The sequence below is a fragment of the Quercus robur genome, chromosome 5 (assembly GCF_932294415.1).
Source record: "Quercus robur chromosome 5, dhQueRobu3.1, whole genome shotgun sequence".
Lineage (NCBI taxonomy): Eukaryota > Viridiplantae > Streptophyta > Magnoliopsida > Fagales > Fagaceae > Quercus > Quercus robur.
In genome coordinates, this window is record NC_065538.1 from 55886404 (window position 1) to 55905663 (window position 19260).

Genomic DNA, 19260 nt, shown 5'->3' on the forward strand with positions numbered 1-19260 from the left:
GAAAAGAAATTCTTAAAAAAAAAAAAAAAAATTATTCCAAAATTAAATCGCAATCTTTACCATACCATTTCCCATAACTATCTTATATAACAAACTATAACTAACAATCAATTACTTTCACATGATCCTACTATTTTTTCTCTACCACTACAGTTGACCACATAAAATAGTTGTGGCAAAAGGTATGTGAAAGTTTGTAATCCTAGAATTTTTTAAACTTACATCTAAGGACTTAGATTAGTTCCCGTGTCCAGTTGCACTAAACACATTGAGATGTGATACATGTCCAACAATACACAAATAGGATCATTCGGATGGGTCTAATGCAACTGGACACTAAACCCAATCCTTACTTTATATTTAATTGTTCTTTCTTTTCATTTGGACACCTTATCTAGAATCAAACAAAACCATGAGCTACCAAAGTCCAAAACTACCATTATTGGTTTTCCATGAATTATTTGGCAGATTGTGACGAATGGAATTTACCGTAGCATCGAGCATCGGGCAACTGTTAACTCAGCAAAGGAGAGGCTCTCTGTGGCCACATTTTACAACCCAAGCCTAGAAGCAGATATGGGTCCAGCACCAAGCCTTATTACTCCAGAATCTCCAGCATTGTTCAAAAGAATAGGCGTTGCTGATTATTTCAGGGAACTTTTCTCACGCAAACTCGATGGAAAGGCATTCATTGATTCCATGAGGATCCAGAAAGGCACTTAAGACTTGAGAGATACTATTGAGTTTAAAACCTATATATTGTATGTGTGCGCTAGTGGGTTGTATACTTAAATCTGGTTTGATTAAATGCATCCAGATTTGAATAAACGCAATATTCATAATAAATTGTTTGCTTTGATGGGGATGTAGATTGAATGACCTTCAACTCTGGGGTCAGATTACTAGAAGGGATAACCAATAACTTGCAGAAATCTGAGAAAATCATTCTACAATCTGAGAATTGGACATTCTATAAGGATTAAGGAGGCTACATATCTTAATCTCATTGCCAAGATTCTTAAATTTCTCAGCACCATTAAACATGGTTTCCTCAGACAGACCATTTCAAACCCACTTTTGTCCGGATCACTCGCAGCTATAATGATATATCAAGTCAATAAAATGAAGTGGCTATAACTGTGATTAAATAAACTTTCTCAATTAACCATAGATTTTTAGGATAATGAAACTTGAAAGATATTCCTCTGCCAGGAGGAACGGTTCAAATGGCCAGCTAATATAAAAATGCACCCAGCAACAATACAAAATTCATTTAAACTAAAGAAAAAAAGAAGAAAAAAATCTGGAACATATGATAAAGCTTAGAAGAAAGGAAACATAGCCAATAAATTATTGTGCATTGTATGAATTATGTCCTTTGTCACAGAAAACACCACAAGCAAAGAATCTAACTAAACTGCCACAGCTTAGCATTTCTCCCGAAATCAACTCAACCGATTTCAAAACAAAAATTTGGCGTATTCTGCCATAGTTCCATAGGAAACCCATTATCAACTTTGTCAAATGAAAATTCTTCACCTACTCAAGCATAATATAACTCACACACCAAGAGAGAGAGAGAGAGAGATCAACATATCACTAAGTAATTTACTCAAAAACAAACAGATTAAAAATAGAAGTTGCAGCATAACATCTACTATTTTTAAAGTAGAAAAATAATGTACAGAAATTGTTGAATATGTTACATATATCGCTATGCTATGCGGACCAATGGCTTCATTCCCTATTCATGACCTGAAGTATATTAATCCCTAAATTCCAACAGTACCTTTAAGTGATAAATTTGTCATATATTATGTTGGAACAGAGAAAAACCCTTACAGCAGGCATCAGTGTAATCTCTGAACCTAAAAATTCACACAACAAAAATAATTGTCAGGAAAAGCTTTAAATTAAGTGGCATATTAAAGGTAACTACATCAAGATTTACAGTATGTCATTAATGGAAAGAACGAGTATGACAAACGACGAAATGAACCTCTACACTATTTACACCACCAAAAAATAAAATTAGTTAATATCAGATGAAATGCTTTGAGGTTGAGGTTGCATTTTTTCTACAGTGATCATAAATGGAACAAGTCTCGTGATGACATGCACATGAAAGTATGCACACAATATTGGACCACTTTCTAGTTTATTGTGATACAAGTATGCAATATTGGACCACTTTCTGGTTTATTGTGATACAAGTATGCAATATTGGATCACTTGCTGGCTTAATGTGATATGCTGTAACCGCTATATCAGTTTTCTAGCCATTTTCACATCCTATTTATCAGAGGAAAAGTAAAACATGGTGTTCAATGGATTGTGATCCTTCATAATAAAAAGCTTCACTCCATGCTCCTTAAAAACACACTAAAAGCATCTCAGAAAAGTGGGTTGACCAAACTAAATGGCCCTTAATAGTTTAATAACACTCTCCCTCAATCTAACAACAGGCTATAATATGGCAAATCTTTTTTTATAAGAGGTTATAATTTAGCAAAGTTTCAAGCTAAATGGAGATGTTCAACATGTTTAGGATACTAGACTACATATTAACAAGGTGATTCAAGAGTTGGTACTAGCATCAAGTGCAAGAGTTCCAATCCTTAAACACTTTAAGACTCAAGGCCAAGTTGTCTCCAACCAGGGGAGAATGATCCAAGGAGTGTGAAGACAGTTTTATTTTAGTTTAGTTTATTTAATCTTAAGAGGCAAGTGTATCTTTTCCTATTGTTCTATTGGATTTTATTTTAAGTCTTATAAGCTAATTTGGTTATTTGTATCTTATTTTATTAAATAATTAGGTTTTGGCTCCAGTCAAATAGGGTTAGGATTTAGTCCTAACAGTCTTTATAAGTGTACAACTGTACTCCTAACACAAGTTTATGATGAATAAATTTCTATTGGAATTTTTCCAATGACTTGGTGTTGATTCCTAGGTTTTCAATCCTACTTGGTGTAGATTCCAAGCAACCCTAGGCATCTATTCCTCAGTTCATTTTTATTTTTTTATTCTTATTAATTCTCAATTCCCTTGGTGAATTTGTGCTACATCAATTACATCATAAAACCAGTTTCTGCCATAATGATTTCACATCTTGGGAGATGCTATGCAAGTGGATTGACTTGGGAAGATGGTAAGACGCTTCTTATAGAAATTCTTCTAAGAAATCTTCATGATTATTTTCTCAAGCAACTATACACTCTTAAACAATGTGATTTGTGCATAAATGATTATGTAAGAAAATATGACGATTTATTATTATGTCTGTAGTAGAAAGTAAATGTATGACTATTATTCGAGTCAAAAGTAGGCTGAGAGTTGAAATCAAAGATGCTAAAGAAACAGCTATTCAGTTTGAGTTTGTAAATTTTAAGGAGAAATTTAACATTTTTAAGCCTAAACATGATTTTGAATTGCCACAAGACAACTGTACAGCAAGACCAGCAAAATCTACTATACAGAGCTAAAATGCTACAAAGGGAAGCTAAGAGGCAAAAAAAGGATGCTGACAAATCAAAACAACTTGCTAGAAAGGTAGAACAGCTGAAGGAGAAAGAATTAGACTGTAAACAACAATTCAAAAGTCAAAACAATATGCAACAATTCCAAACAGTTGGAAAAACAGGGCAAAGTTAAAGTACGGATCCTCTAGTGAGTTTTGGAGTTCTGAGGAGGTTCAGCGCTCGTACGGTGTAGTGTTATGGAAGTTTATTAGAAGAGGATGGGATCATTTTGTGAAATTTACTAGATACAATGTGGGGGTGGATCAAAAGTTAGGTCCTGTGGCAGGGGGAGTCTACTCTTAAGGAGATATTTCCAGATTTGTATCCATTAGCCCAAGATAAAGATTCCACAGTGGCAAATTATGTAGAGTTCAGACATGAACAGGTGTATTGGCATCCTGTGTTCCTCCGGCAGTGCAAGATTGGAAAGTAGAGGTATAGAGGTTGTGACTTTGTTGTGGGATCATCTCTACAGTACTAAGATACTGATTGAAGAGGTTGATAAATTGGTGTGGATTCCATTGAAAAAAAAAGAGGGTTTCCTGGTGAAGAGGTACTCAGAGCCTTGAAAGGAAAGGGGGGAGAGAGGGGGTTGGGGGGGCATTCCTTGTTTAAGTATTTGAAAGTTAGTATCCCATCAAGGGTGGCTTTCTTCTCTTGGTTCTTGTTGCGTAACTTTCGGGAGGGTTTTGACAACGGATAACTTGAGGAAGAGGGGTATCATTTAGACAGAATGGTGTTTCACGAGGATATGAATCATTTATTTCTTCACTGTGTAGTGGCGTCAAGACTAGTGTGCTATGGTTTACTCCCTGTTTGGTGTTTCTAGTGCTATGCCCATGTCAGTTTAGAAGATGATCGAGGGTTGGAAATGGTGCTTTTGGGAAGCATGGTAATGGGACTGTTTGGCAAGTAGTTCACTTGTGTCTTATGCAGTGCATTTGTTGTGAATGTAACGTTCGGTGCTTTGAGGATCAAGAACTTTGCATGGTTAAACTAAAATACATATTCCTAAAGTCCTTATATGAGTGGACGTCATCACCTACCTCAATTTTAGTTAAGGGGTTCCTAGATTATTGCCTCCTTGAGCTTTTCCTAGATGTTTTTTATTGATATTTTCTATATTCTTCTGTTGCTAGTGTGTCCCACTGTATACAGCTAGCGTACTTTGGCAGCACTTTTTCTGATGTTAATGTAATTATTTACTTAAAATAATAATATTTTAAAAAATCTAGTTGTAAGTCATAACACCTAGATGACCTGAAGATGAATCAAAACAGAAACCTAAAAGGTTAATGGGGGAAACTTTTGATAAGAAGAAAAATCTTGAATTGCATGATGAGGAGAATTTTGAGCAAGAATAGGAGAGCAAAGAAAAAGGGAATTGAATCTGCTATTGTAGAAAAATAAATTGACAAATTAACTACTATCTGGCCTATTTTTGTGCCTATTACATCTTAGTTAGCTAGACATATTATTTTACAACATGCTGAAAAAAAAAAAAAAAAAAAGGAAGAAGATAGTATCATAAGATTAGAGATTGATGCAACCGGCAAAAGAATCCCAGGAAATTTCCTTACCAAACTGCCTCCAGTATCCGGGAACTCTTAACTCATAGATTTTAAAGAAAATTACAGAAACAATCAGACTTCGGCAGATAACAACATGGTTAACACTATGTCAATCCATAGTTTCCTACCTGGTTCAATTTATACAGAGTACTCAAGTTTTCCAATTTCCAATGAATGACTCAATTATAACACGCATCAAACTGTCCACAGAAAATACAAAAGGCACCTTATACCACAGAAAATTCATCTATATCCAAATTGTTTTGAGTAGTATGTTGATTAAGTTATGTAGATGGAAAAACTAAAACGTTTTTCAAAACATCTACTTAAACACACCTGGAAAAGTAGAGAAGATAATTCATATCCCTGTTTAACATATAATTCCTATACTTTGACAAGTCAGGAAGATAGGAGATGACAACTGTAACCATCCCGATAACAGTTCCAACATAGCATGTGCCTGAATTCAGGTACAAATTTTTATCCTCAATGACAAACACAGGCTACTTTGGACCAAGCACATGCATGAAATATATTGAATTAAAATTAATGCTCTTCCTTTCCCGTAAAACCTCTGTACCCAATATTACACTCATTACAGTTTCTCTTCTATTTTACAACTGATCACAAGTGCACCTATATATTATGCAGTCAATTTTAGTCCATATTGGGGCATACAACACCAACCCCCCAACTCCCCCAATCACCACAGAACATATGAACAATTGTCTGATTTTCTCTCTTCATCTTTTCCCATCCTCTCCAAGAGTAGTGAAATTTTCTCATTCCCTTCCCTTATGTTTGAAATTTCTATGACTAAGTGTTATTGTTCTTCCCTTTTCAGCCTAGTAATCTACTTGTTTTCACTCGAAAATTCTCACTTTAATATAATAAGTACATCAATGCTCTTTGGGATTACAGGGGCTTAAGGTTCGAAAAAACATTCTTTTTGATAAAGAAAACAAACCCAAATCATAACTCATGTCAAAAACCCAACTTCAAAAAGATCTCATAGCATCTCATACACAACAATGCAAAGACAAAATCAGAACCCTTTATAACCAGCATAAAAGTAAAAACTAAACCCAAAAAAATAAAACAAGTTAGAAGGAAAAATCATACCTTTTTAGCACAAACCATCTCTCAGGGAATGGAATGAACAAGTGACGAAAGCCATGGCCAAGTTGGGTTTGGGGTTGAATTGCTGGACACATCTTAAACCCTAAACCCTAATCCCACAACAGCACAGAGCAAGAGAAAGAGTATCTGAGTATATATGTATGGAGAAAGTGAGAGGATTTGGGTTTTGTGCAGCGACTGTGAGAGTGGGCTATAAAGGTAGCACTAATCACGAGGCAAACAGGCTTTGTGTTTGTTTTTTTGTTTTTTTGTTTTTTTTTTTTTACGTATCCGAGGTGAAAAGTTTGTTTGGTTTGAAAATGAAACCCCGCCCATTGTGTTCTGTCTTCAAAAACAGAAATCACACGCACACACAGCACAGCACAAGTACTCACACAACAAAAACAAAGACACAAATCTCTGTCTATCTGTCCCTTCGTTGTCTTCAAGCTCCATCTTTAAGTTCACGAATTTTGATTGCATTCCAGGCGCGTAATTTCCACCTCCCAATCAGAACTCAGAAGGGACAACCTATTTATTTTGTCACGTCAGCTCATCAAAATTTGATATCTTTACGGGAAATTACACTTTACTGTTTTACCTTTGATACCATTTTACACCCTAAATGCATGTCTTACATTTTAAATGCATGTCTTACGTTTTTTTTTTTTTTTTTTTTTTTAGAAAATTCTTACGTTTTAATCTATGGTCATTGTTACGTTTTACACCCCGACATTAAGTTTTTTATTAATTTGAATGGAAAAATTTGGCATAATGTGAAAATATCTAATTATCTATATTCTTAATCTCTTGCAAACAAATGAGAAATTACATTTTTATCACTCTAAATTATGTTCTTAATCACACTTTGTACTCTAAACTTTAAATTTTCATCCAAGTTAACAGCAAACTTAATGTTAGGTGCAAAGTAAACAATGTTCATAATTAAAGGTGCAAAACATGCATTTAAAAAGTTTATGGTCCAAAGTGTAAATGAGATATAGTTTAGTATGATAAATGTAATTTTCTCATCTTTTAAGGGTTCAGTTAATGTGTGCAGGCATATATTAATTATTCAAAAAAATTTATAGATAATAGAAAAAAAACTATCAAAAAAGTTAGTCATTTTTTTATTTTTTCATAAAAAGTTTTATAAAATTGTTTTTTAATGTATGCCAAACGAAAACTCATTTTTTAAAATAAAAAACTTTTTTTTTCCTATTTTATAATGCCACTCCTATTGACTATATAAAAAGTCAATTGGTAAGCAAAACTCACCGTTATTTATTTTGTCTTTTTTTTTTCTTTTTTTCAATTACACCATTTTGGTTTGTGCTTTTTTTTTCTTTTTTTTAAATATTTATATGAGTTGGCATATATATTGTGATACTGATACAAAAAATTTCACAATATTTTCATAATTATTAAAGTGTCAATTTCTTATAAGTTGAAAAAAATTATGAGACTGTGACTAACCACAACTGAAAATAAATGTTTTTGCGAAAATGTTTTAACACTTGTTGTTATCACAATATTTTCACAATTGTTAAGGTCTTAGTTTCTTATAGATCAAATAAAAAAAAACTAAGTCCACAACATTTTCACATTAATTTTACAATAAATCATAAATGGTAAGTTACTATTGATGGATAAAAAAATGATATCAATCGTAGGTCCATTTTAAAATTCGTAACAACTTACCATCTATAATTTATATATATAAAAAAAAAAAAAAATGGAATGCTTCAAGCTACAATAGTATAGCTACAGTGTTTTGGTTTGTTCAATTCGCACTATTCATTAGCTTTTTATTTTTTTGTGTAATATCTCCCGTTGAACACTTTTTATTTATTTTTATATACATATGAGCTGTTAGTTACCCTCTTTAATATAATAACACAACAAATTGTCACAATATTTTCACAATTATTAAAGTGTTAATTCCTTATGGGTCAAAATAAAATATCATACTGGAACCAGCCGCAACTAAAAATAAAGGTACTATGAAAAAAGAAATGTTACATTTACAATATTTTTCACAACACTTTCATAACAAATCATAGGTGATAAATTGTTATTGGTTTTAATTTAAACTTACCAACAGGATTACTTTTTTGCCCACCAATAACAACCCATAATAACCTACTACTTATAATTTGTAATAAAAATGTTGTAGACAACATTTTTCTTGTAAAAATGTTAAGACATCTTGTTCTCATTACAATATTTTCACAACTGCTGAGGTGCCAATTTTTACAAGTCAAAATAAAATATAACAAAGCTATAAAGGTATTATGAAAATTGTAGGTACTCAGGAATTCTTTGCCTTTGGCTTTGGCTTTTTTTGGCTTGATTGTCTTGCCTTGCCTTTGGCTTGAATTCTTTTGTCCCACATTGGAAAGATATTTTTCCTCTTTCTACCTTATAAGGGATGAACCAATGGAGTAAGAGTACCATTAGTTTGTGTTTCTATAAATTTTTTTTTATTAGTCAATTTTTGTTGAGCCAAAATTTACTATTCACATACAGTTTTCTTGGATTGAATTTTTGTATTTTGTTTTGTATTTTTTGTCTTTATACATCATTTTAAGTAAAAACACACACTTTTACACACACACACACTTAGGATTAAAAAACTTTTCATCCTTTATATTTGGGGTAGTTCACAATTCCTTTTTAAACTTTAAAATCAAGCAATTTTCCCCATAATATTTTAGAAAATAGCAAATACATCATATTGTTATTCTCTCAATTAAACCCTAATGAAAGCTTATGATTCTTAAAATATTCCATTGTGTAATTTCTAAAATACTCCCACTAAATTTTAACATCCCAAAAATTTTCTTCACATATTTTGAGTTTTAGATGATAGTAATGCTTAGAAAGTTAAAATGGTAATATAAAGTGTTTTAATTGTTACCTAGAGAACATTGATTTTTTAGGTTTAAATCGTCAAAACTTATAATTTATCTAATGGAAAATTCGATGACACATGCCTTTTGTTATCTTTTTTCTTTCTTTCTTTTCTTGCCTAAAATAGGTGTTCATTAAAAATTAATTAAGCTAAAGATTGCACCTAGACTCATATTGAGTGATAAAGAAGAAAGTATGAATGACAAAGTTTTCATTGTGTATGGTTGAAGGTATTTGATGAAGAGTTTCAATTGTAACATATGACATCATTCATTATGAAAATTAAATATTGTGACAAGGTTTTAGCAAAATTCAGTTGCTTATTGTTGGAAGATGATGATATTCATTATCATTCTTAAAAATTTTTAATGAGTGGATATTGCCTTTAGCAAATAGGTATCAAAATTCATATACAAACGAGATTAACTTTGTATGACATTCATTTTTTATGTATATAGTTTCATATTACTAAGCTACAATATTATATGTAAAAAGAGTGAATGAATGTGCCTTGCAGGTGCCATCCACACTAGTCTTTAAAAATGCTTATATCAAATTATCTATTTTACACTATATTTCATTAAAATTTTATTTTTTTATCAATTTTTTATTACTCTCTCAAATCACCTCTATATGATTAAAGAAAATATTAAAAAACATATTTTCATATTAACAATAATCGTATATATTTGCGCTGTTGATATAGTTAGAATTCTATTTTGCAAAAAAGTGATTTTTTTATGTGATACTATAATTACTCTAAAGTTTATAAAGCTTCTTAACCTACCATCCCACTAAAAATTATAAATTTATTTCAATTGTACAAGGGCAAATGCCACACCTCATAAGCCAATTCTGTAAATGTGCACATTGATCTGCAGAAAGATCGTGAGCGATGTGACTAGGTTCCACTTGATCATTAACAGGATCTTCCCTTGCGAGTGGTTCTACAAAAATTACTTCATCACTTACACTAGCTTTGTTAACTCGGATCGTTTGAGATTGGAGAAAAGAAGAAGTTAGGGTTTGAGTTTGAAGAATAAAATTGAGATTTGGGGATTTTCTAAAAAGTAAAAACACCGAATGAGATGAAAGGATTGTTTTTGTTGGCCATTAAAGATGAAGAGTTTAAAATTTTAAAAGAAGTGTAACCGGCAAATGTTTTGGCGGAATATTTATGCCTAATCACACACAGGTTATTTGTTGAGCCAATAAATAAAATAATTGTGCGCAAGTGGAAACCAAAAGCCTATGTGTAACTATATATATTATATTATATTATATAATGAATTGGGTTCAAGTTACATCTGGTATAACTCTAAGCAATGTTACACCACTCAATAACTAGTTATTGAATTCATATTTTAAAATTTTAACCATTGGATTATATATTCTATATGTTTTTAATATGCATAACAATATTTACGTCAATCAGTTGTTATTTACTATTCGATCCATAAATTCATATTTTAGTCATTATTTTAAACAACAAAAACTTGTATTTTCAAAAAATTGATTGATAACATAATTATTGATATTTAATCATCTTGAAATTTTGCAAGCATGGAGAATACACAAAGATAATGTTATTCAACGGTGGATTTGTTAAAATTCGCATTCAATTAAAAAATATTGAGTTATGTAACATTATTTAAAGTTACACCAAGTGTAACTTGAACCCAACTCATATATTATATATATTATTTATAATATATATATATATATATATATATGAGTTCAAGTTACACCTGATGTAACTCTTATAAACTTACACATTTTTTACGCCATAGATTTCTAAGAGATCTAACGGTTAAAAAAACACCATTAAATGCTATTGTTTTTCATTTTATTACCTAATTAATACTAGCATTCTCTCTCTCCTTATTTATTACTTTTCACCAAATAATATTTTCTTCAACACAATCTAACAAAAAAAAAATTGAAAAATAATCCCATTTTACACCATCTCTCTCTCTCTCTCTCTGTATATATACTACGTTATTACACCTTAAGCTATATTAAAAAAAATGATTTGCAGTACATGGAAAATCCAAACAATTCTATATAAAACCTGACAAGTTGAACGGGCTACAAGAATATATAGAGTTTCATCATATTTGAAGGAGTTATATAAAAATTTTAATTATATATCTAGATTGATAGAAGAATTGGGTCTTTGGTTCAGCGGTCGAATTGTAGTTTGTTTTGAAAAAAAATAATTTTTGAAAAAGGTTAATTTTTTTCCATTTTTAGGTGTTTATTTGTAGGTAAAATATAATCATACTTGTAAAATATTTTCCGGTAATAATAAAATCTTTTATAAAAAAAGTTGTAAAATGTTTTATCTTTAAAAATTTGGTAAAACATATTCCAAAAACATATAGTGACTTCCCCTCTCCCATCTAATCGCAAGGTCACAAATCCTGTGGTTAAAGACACTGCTCTGATGATTGGTGCCCACGGTCTGGTAGGAGAGGGGAAGTCACTATATGTTTTTGGAATATGTTTTACCAAATTTATAAAGATAAAACATTTTACAACTTTTTTTATAAAAGATTTTATTGTTAGCGAAAAATATTTTACAAGTTTGACTATATTTTACTTGTAAACAAACATCTAAAAATGGAAAAAAAAAAAAAAAAAAAAAAAAAAAAAAAAAAAAAAAAAAACATTTTTCGAATTTTTTTTTTTCTTTTTCAAAACAAACGGAATGTTAGATTCAAGAACTATGGTAATAAGCCTCTAAACCTATATTAGTCGAGCTTGATTGGCCAATTCGACCGCTGAACCAAGGACCCAATTCTTCTATAAATCTAGATATATAGGGTGCGTTTGAATCGGCTTCAAACGAATTCAGGAAATCAATTTCTGGAAAATAGGGCGTTTGGCTGTCACGGAAAATATTATTTTCCGGAAAATGTTTTCCTGTTGACCGAAGTTTGAAGCCTTGACCACGGAAATGAATTACTACCCTCATTTTCACTTCAATTCATTTCCGTGGCTTGCAAAACGCAGAGAGAGAGAGAGAGAAAAAACAGAGAACAGAAAACATAAGCGAGAGAGAAAGAACAAAAAAAAAACAATCGAACGAGAGAGAGAGATCAAGTGCGGAATAGATCGACGCCAACAAACGAGATCGACGCCCTCTAACGAGATCGAAGCGCGGAATAGATCGACGCCAACGATCGAGATCGACGCCAACGAAGTCGATCGAAGCCAACGAAGTGCGAGAGCGAGATCGAAGCCAACGAAGTCCGATCCGGCCAACGAGCGAAGCTTATAGCTTGAACGAGAGCCAACGATCCGAGAACGCCGATCGATCCAGCCACCCAGAGCTCCGATCCGGCCAACCAAACACAGAAAGCACGAGAGCCAACGGTCACGCCGAGCTCCGATCTACCTCACACCGGTCACGCCGAGCTCTGCCAGACGACCACCGCGCCAAACGCCGCGGACCCACGGTGAGAAAATGACCTGCTCAAACTCACACCGATCCGCCTAGGGCGCACACCTCACCTCCGACCCACACGTCCGATCCACACACTCACTCACCTCACCGATCCACTCACCTCCGATCCACACTATAAATTTCATAGTTGTTTATTTATATAAATATTTATATAATTTTTTACATGTTTTTATTTATTAATTTTTGTATTATACATTGTTTATAACTGTGTATTTGTTGGTAATGGATATCAAAATTTTGGGACTTTTCTGACTGCAGGTTTATTAATTTTTTCAATTATCCATTGTTGATTAAACTGTGTATTTGTGGATTATGCATATGAAATGTGATGATTGGTTTATGAAACTGTGTATTTATGGGTGATGCAAACACCGGAATTGATTTTCCGTAAAACGATTTCCGAGACAGCCAAACACCCGAATACATTTTCCTTTTCCGGAAATTAGCATTTCCGGAAAATATGTATTTTCCGGAAAACGTTTTCCAGCAACCAAACACACCCATAATTAAATTTTTTATATAACTCCTTCAAATCTGATGAAACTCCACATATTTCTTGTAGCGCGTTCAACTTGTCAGGTTTTATATAGAATTGTTTAAATTTTCCATGTACTGCAAATCATTTTTTTTTTAATATAGCTTAAGGTGTAATAACATAGCTTATATATATATATAGAGAGAGAGAGAGAGAGAGAGAGAGAGAGAGAGAGAGAGAGAGAGAGAGAGAGAGAGAGAGAGAGAGAGAGAGAGAGATGGTGTAAAATGGGATTATTTTTCAGTTTTTTTTGTTAGATTGTGTTGAAGAAAATATTATTTTGTGGAAAGCAATAAATAAGGAGAGAGAGAATGCTAGTATTAATTAGGTAATAAGGTGGAAAACAATAGCATTTAATGGTTTTTTTTAACCGTTAGATCTCTTAGAAATCTATGATGTAAAAAATGTGTAAGTTTATAGGAGTTATATCATGTGTAACTTGAACCCATCTCATATATATATATATATATATATATATATATATATATATATATATATATATATCATATCATATCATATTATATATAATAAAAGTTGGACTCGCTGTAATTACGCCACATAGCTTCACTAAATTGCAGAAATTTTATTAAAATTTTAGATTTTTAAAGAATTAAAAAAGAATAGTATACTACCAAGACTCTAATTTATTCTTATCATTAAATAAAATTAAAAAATTAACATTATTTTTTATTTGTTAGGATATATTTCTTAAATTAAGGGATAATATTTAATATACAAAAATTTAATTTAGATAATATTTATCATCTAATTAACATTATTTTTTTATTTGTTAGGATATATTTCTTAAATTAGGGGATAATATTTAACATATAAAAATTTAATTTAGATAATATTTATCATCTAAATTTTCAAAAAAAATCTTCAAGAGATGATTAATATAAATCTATCCCAAGAAATAGTATATATCTCCAATAATTTGATAATCTCTATCTATCCCAAAAAAAGTATATATCTCTATCAATTTGATAATTTCTACGTTGATGGCATTTAAAATATATATATATATATATATATATATATATATATATATATATATATCAAAATTCCTTATATCTATCAACCACATTCTCTTTCTCTCTTTTTAATTTTTTTTTTTTAATTTTTTATATGTTACGTTATGTTGAATCAACTCTTTTTTTTTTTCTTTTTTTCATTCTATTCATATGACATTTTTTTAATTCCAATTTTTATGGGATAAAAACAAACACATTGATTAGATATCTTTAATTTCAATAAGATTTATATAAATTATATTTCAAATGGTACTCTACCAATATATATAACCCTATATATCATTTTTGGAGTGAAGCTTATTTCAATATGTGAATGTCTAAATCCTATGACAATAGATGTATGTATTCTTTCTTCTTTTATTATTATTATTTTCATTTTGTTTATTTTCTTTAGTGTTATTATTGGTTTTTTGTCTTCATGTGATTTTAATTAATGAATTCAAAACATTCGAAAACATTGTCAAGTTTCTAAAGGCTCCTTCTTTGTTTTTGTATTTTGTTTTTATTAAATTGATTAGGTTTTGTGTATTGGTTGCCTTTTGTTTAAACTAATTTTCTTAGATTTGATCTAATTTATATGCTTAGGGTTAGGGTCTTAGAATTAATGATTAAACATGGTTAGAATTAATAGATTAATTTTAACAATTTTCTTATTTGATTTTTATGTTACATCAAATTATCAAGATGTTCTACACGTGTATTCTTGAATTATCAACTTTAATTTTAATTTATAATATTATTTGTGGGGACCGGCCCAGAATAACAAGTTGGCTGGGCCTTGGGCCCGTCCGAGGGCCATTCTGTCCGAGGAAACGTCGCAGCCCAGAATCCCTGCCCAAGCCAACTGGGGCAAAGAAAACACGTCCGAGGAGTAATTCCTCCTCGGACATTCCAAAGTCCAGGTCAATGATGCATCCCAGTTACTGTAGCCCTCACTCCAAACACGTAAAAAGAAAGGAGACTCAAAATATCCCAGCAAAGGCTATCACCACCACATTAAATGCACCACAACTACTCTCCTGGCCGCATTAATGAAGAGAAGACCCCTGAACAGTGTTACCTTGGTCACTGCAACTCACAAAGAACTGGTAAGGACGTCTGATGGGACAGGTACTCAAGTGGGGGTTTGGATGATCAACAAGTGTAGAGCCCAGATGATAAAAGAAGGTCTATATAATATGTAAGAGTCTCTCAAGAGAGGGGGACGGGAAAAGAGAGAAGAGAGGGGAGGGGAGAAAGAATTCTCTGTATGAATGCATAGCCATGAATAAAACTTCCACTTTCATATCCATTTTCTTCATTCACACTTCTACATCCACTAAAGACATGCAACGAACCGTCTAAGCCAACTAGAACCAAGTTCTTCAGCCCATACTCTACAAGATTCATTGTGTGGGACCTTTTGGGCCAAGGCCTGACCGTCCAAGACCGGGTTAACTAAAATCTTGTCCCTACATTATCCTTTTTTGGAGTGAAGCTTATTTTAATATGTGAATGCCTAAATCCCATGACAATGTAGGTATGCATTCTTTCTTCTTTTATTTTTATTATTTTCATTTTGTTTATTTTCTTTAGTGTTATTATTGGTTTTTTGTCTTCATATGATTTTAATTAACGAATACAAAACATTCGAAAACATTGTCAAGTTTCTAAAGGCTCCTTCTTTGTTTTTGTATTTTGTTTCTATTAAATTGATTAGGTTTTGTGTATTGGTTGCCTTTTGTTTAAACTAATTTTCTTAGATTTGATCTAAGTTATATGCTTAGGGTTAGAGTCTTAGAATTAATGATTAAATATGGTTAGAATTAATAGATTAATTTTAACAATTTTCTTATTTGATTTTTATGTTACATCAAATTATCAAGATGTTCTACATGTGTATTCTTGAATTATCAACTTCAATTTAAATTTATAATATTATCAAGATTATATTAATTTTAGATTTATCAATTGTTTAGTACTTTTTTTAAAATAATTATCAATTTAAAATTCAATTTGGAATTATCAATTTAATTTAGTTTTAGGAAGAAATCTTAGCCCTTATTTTAGTGAGATAATTATTTACACTTGATAATTTTTTTCTTGTATCTTTATTGAATCTATTAAAATATATAATTATTTATACATTTATTTTATAAGTTTTTTCATTAAACCGTGCAACGCACGGGCCTATAACTAGTATATATAAATATATATGTGGGGTACAAGAATTTAAATAAGGTATTTGCGCCACATGTCATACCCATGGCCGAGGGGGCCATTATCGTGCTAAGGAGGTCACACGCTCAAACAGTAGGGCCACGTCAACGATACGTTACCAGAGGAGGTCATATTGTATAGAAAAAGTTTCGGGGAGGGGGTCAGCCCTGACATGACCGAAGAGATGGTGGCTGCCACCACATTTAATGCATCCCACCAAACCTCCTGGGTGTATTTATGTGAAGAACACCCCTGAACAGTGCTGTCTTGGCTGCCATAACTCACAAAGGGTTTGAGAAGGTGTCTGATGGGACAAGTACTCAAGTAGTGGCTTGGACGATCAACAAATGGAGGGCCAAGATCATCTAAAGGGAGCTATATAATGTAAAAGACCCTTCATAAAGAGGGGATCGGAAAATCTGTAAAGAACACACTGTAGCAACAAGAACTAAAATTGTATCCAAGTCCAACAGAACTATATTCAAGAATCATTCTCTTCGGACTTTGCTGAGGAAGGATTTCCTTACTTTGAACTTGTCTTTCTTTGCTTTCTTAATGTCTTTAATCCACTGTGCGTGTTGCCTAATCCTTTGAAACCTAGCTTTTAAGCCCACTCTCTACAAATTTATTGTGTTGGGCTCTTTGAGCCTGAATCCTTCTACCATTTGGGCTTAAGAACCAAAACGCCGCCCTTACAATACATACATACATATATATATATATATATATATATATATATATATATATATATATAATATGATGTTGTATAAGAATAAATTGTTGGGTAAATACCAATAGGATGAAGCCATTAGGAGAATACAAGCAACATCATGATATTGAGTAATTAATCATTTATTAGTTATGAAGTTTGAGAGATCACAAAGCCGTTTAAGAAAGGATAAGCGTGCAAGTAGTTATTCAAATGTTCATAAGCATGCAAGCTATTATTTGAGCACGTAAGAGCATCCCCATCCCAAAATCCAATCCTATCCTATTTTACCATCTCAAAAAACTACTTTATCAATTAGGGCCATACCATTTTATAATATTCCCAACATCTCAACTTTTATTTTACAATACTACATACTAAAATAATATAAAATATGCAATAAAATAATATAAAATTATCTACCACACTTATTTCTAATTTCTATCTATCTGTCACTCTGTTAGCCACACCTCTACATAATAACCACCCTCTCATCCACACCACCTCCACACACCAACCACCGTGACCCCAAACCCACCACAATCCCAGCAAACACTAACCTGCAAACCAACCAAAAACCAACCATAAACCCCGCCACAAGCCATTAAAAAAATTATAAAAAAACCCAGTCACCACCACACAGCAACCACCATGACCACAATCCACCAAATATCCGGGCACAAACTGACCAAAAAACACCCACAAACCCAAATACAAATCCATTAAAAAATAATCAAACAAACCCACATAAACCACCACCATGCCCATTGCCCTCTGCCCACCACCACCACGGCACCACAAACCCACATCAGCCATTACCACCATCAGTCACCCATCTCCACTACCACAGAAACCCTCCACCACTATAAACAGCAAATATAGAAAAACCCACAACCAAATCCATCACCATACCTATGCCGATCTCGTCGCTGCAAACCACGTCGAAAACCCATTAATACGCCGCTGCAAACCACCATACCATGCCAATCTCGCCACAAAAAATACCTAGAAAATAGCGCCGGAAAGAATGAGGGAGACCAAGCAGTGTTCGAATTTGCCCAACGTGGCGTTAGAGAAATGCTTCGCTGTCCATCCAGTTCTGTCAGAAATCATTTATATCAACTTCCCTAGTCTCACCTCCACGCTGGACCCATGACCCACGCCAAAATAGCCCACCGTGGGAGAGAGATGTGATGAGAGAGAGAGGCCGTTGTGAAGAGAGAAAGGAGATGAGAAACATAAAAGAGAAAATAAAGTGAGAGGGAGAGTCAGATATGTGAATAAAAAATATTATTTATTTTACAATTGTGCTACAGTGCGATTCTACATTTAGAATCGCACTATAGCACAATTGCAAATTTTTTTGCAATAGTTAGATTTTGCAAGACCGGATGTTGCTTGTTTTTTTGCTTTGATGCTAAAATTCCTCAACATATACCATTTACCTTGCCCAATGTGAATGCTCTAAGAGGCATACAAGTGTGCAAGCTGTTATCTGATCACATGAAACGGACATGGGCATGTGAGTAGTTATTTTATTAGAGAAGTTACTTATTCCAAGTTGTGAGATGACATGAATAACTACTAATGATGGGGTATAAATAAGAATCAGTTACTCTTTCACATGACAGTAGGGGCAAAACCAGGCTTAACATTGGGGGGGCCAAGGCCCTTACAAAATTTTTAAAAATTAAGTAGTAGTAGGTAAATATATGGACTCACAAATATTTTATGAGGACTTGGCCCCACAAGAAAATAATATTTTATAAATAATTGGCCCCCATAAGAAAATAATTGGACCCAGCTATACATGTCCTGTCTCTTTCCCCCTTTCCGAGATCACTTTATTCATTTTTTTAGCTTTGACTTTTACTTTTTTAGCATTGGCTTCCTTTGGAAGCTTCAACACCACTTCATCCACTATTTCTCCTTTAAGAATCTAAGACTTATATGTGTGTGTGGTTGTGTGTGCATGTATCATGTAGTACTTTGAGTTTTTGAAAATTTTGAATCAATGTGATAGTTTAGTCTCGGTCCCTCCAAAGTAAAAACCCCGGTTCCGTTCCTGCATGACAAACACATAATCTAACAAGACAAATTTCATACCTGATCAACGGAAGGATACCTTTATATTTGTATGTGTGTTTTGTCTCATATGAATTATCTAGGAGTAGTCTTGTTACATAATTTAG

At 32.5% G+C, this 19260-nt stretch overlaps 1 protein-coding gene and 1 long non-coding RNA gene across 8 annotated transcripts in view; one reads left to right on the plus strand and one right to left on the minus strand.

The window, feature by feature from the left end:
- Positions 1–865, plus strand: part of LOC126726369 (protein SRG1-like) — an 81176-nt gene extending 80311 nt beyond the window's left edge. For all 7 annotated transcript variants that reach the window (XM_050431604.1, XM_050431610.1, XM_050431609.1 and 4 more), the window contains one exon: positions 469–865. In XM_050431604.1, the coding sequence (XP_050287561.1) occupies positions 469–723 (255 nt within the window). In that variant the 3' untranslated portion in view covers positions 724–865. The remainder of the gene's footprint in view (positions 1–468) is intronic.
- Positions 866–1582: 717 nt separating this feature from the next.
- LOC126726377 (uncharacterized) lies at positions 1583–6622 on the minus strand. The gene is made up of 2 exons (XR_007655843.1): positions 6213–6622; positions 1583–1868 (listed from the first exon to the last, which is right to left on the minus strand). It is a non-coding gene; the product is annotated as an uncharacterized LOC126726377 (long non-coding RNA).
- Positions 6623–19260: the final 12638 nt, after the last annotated feature.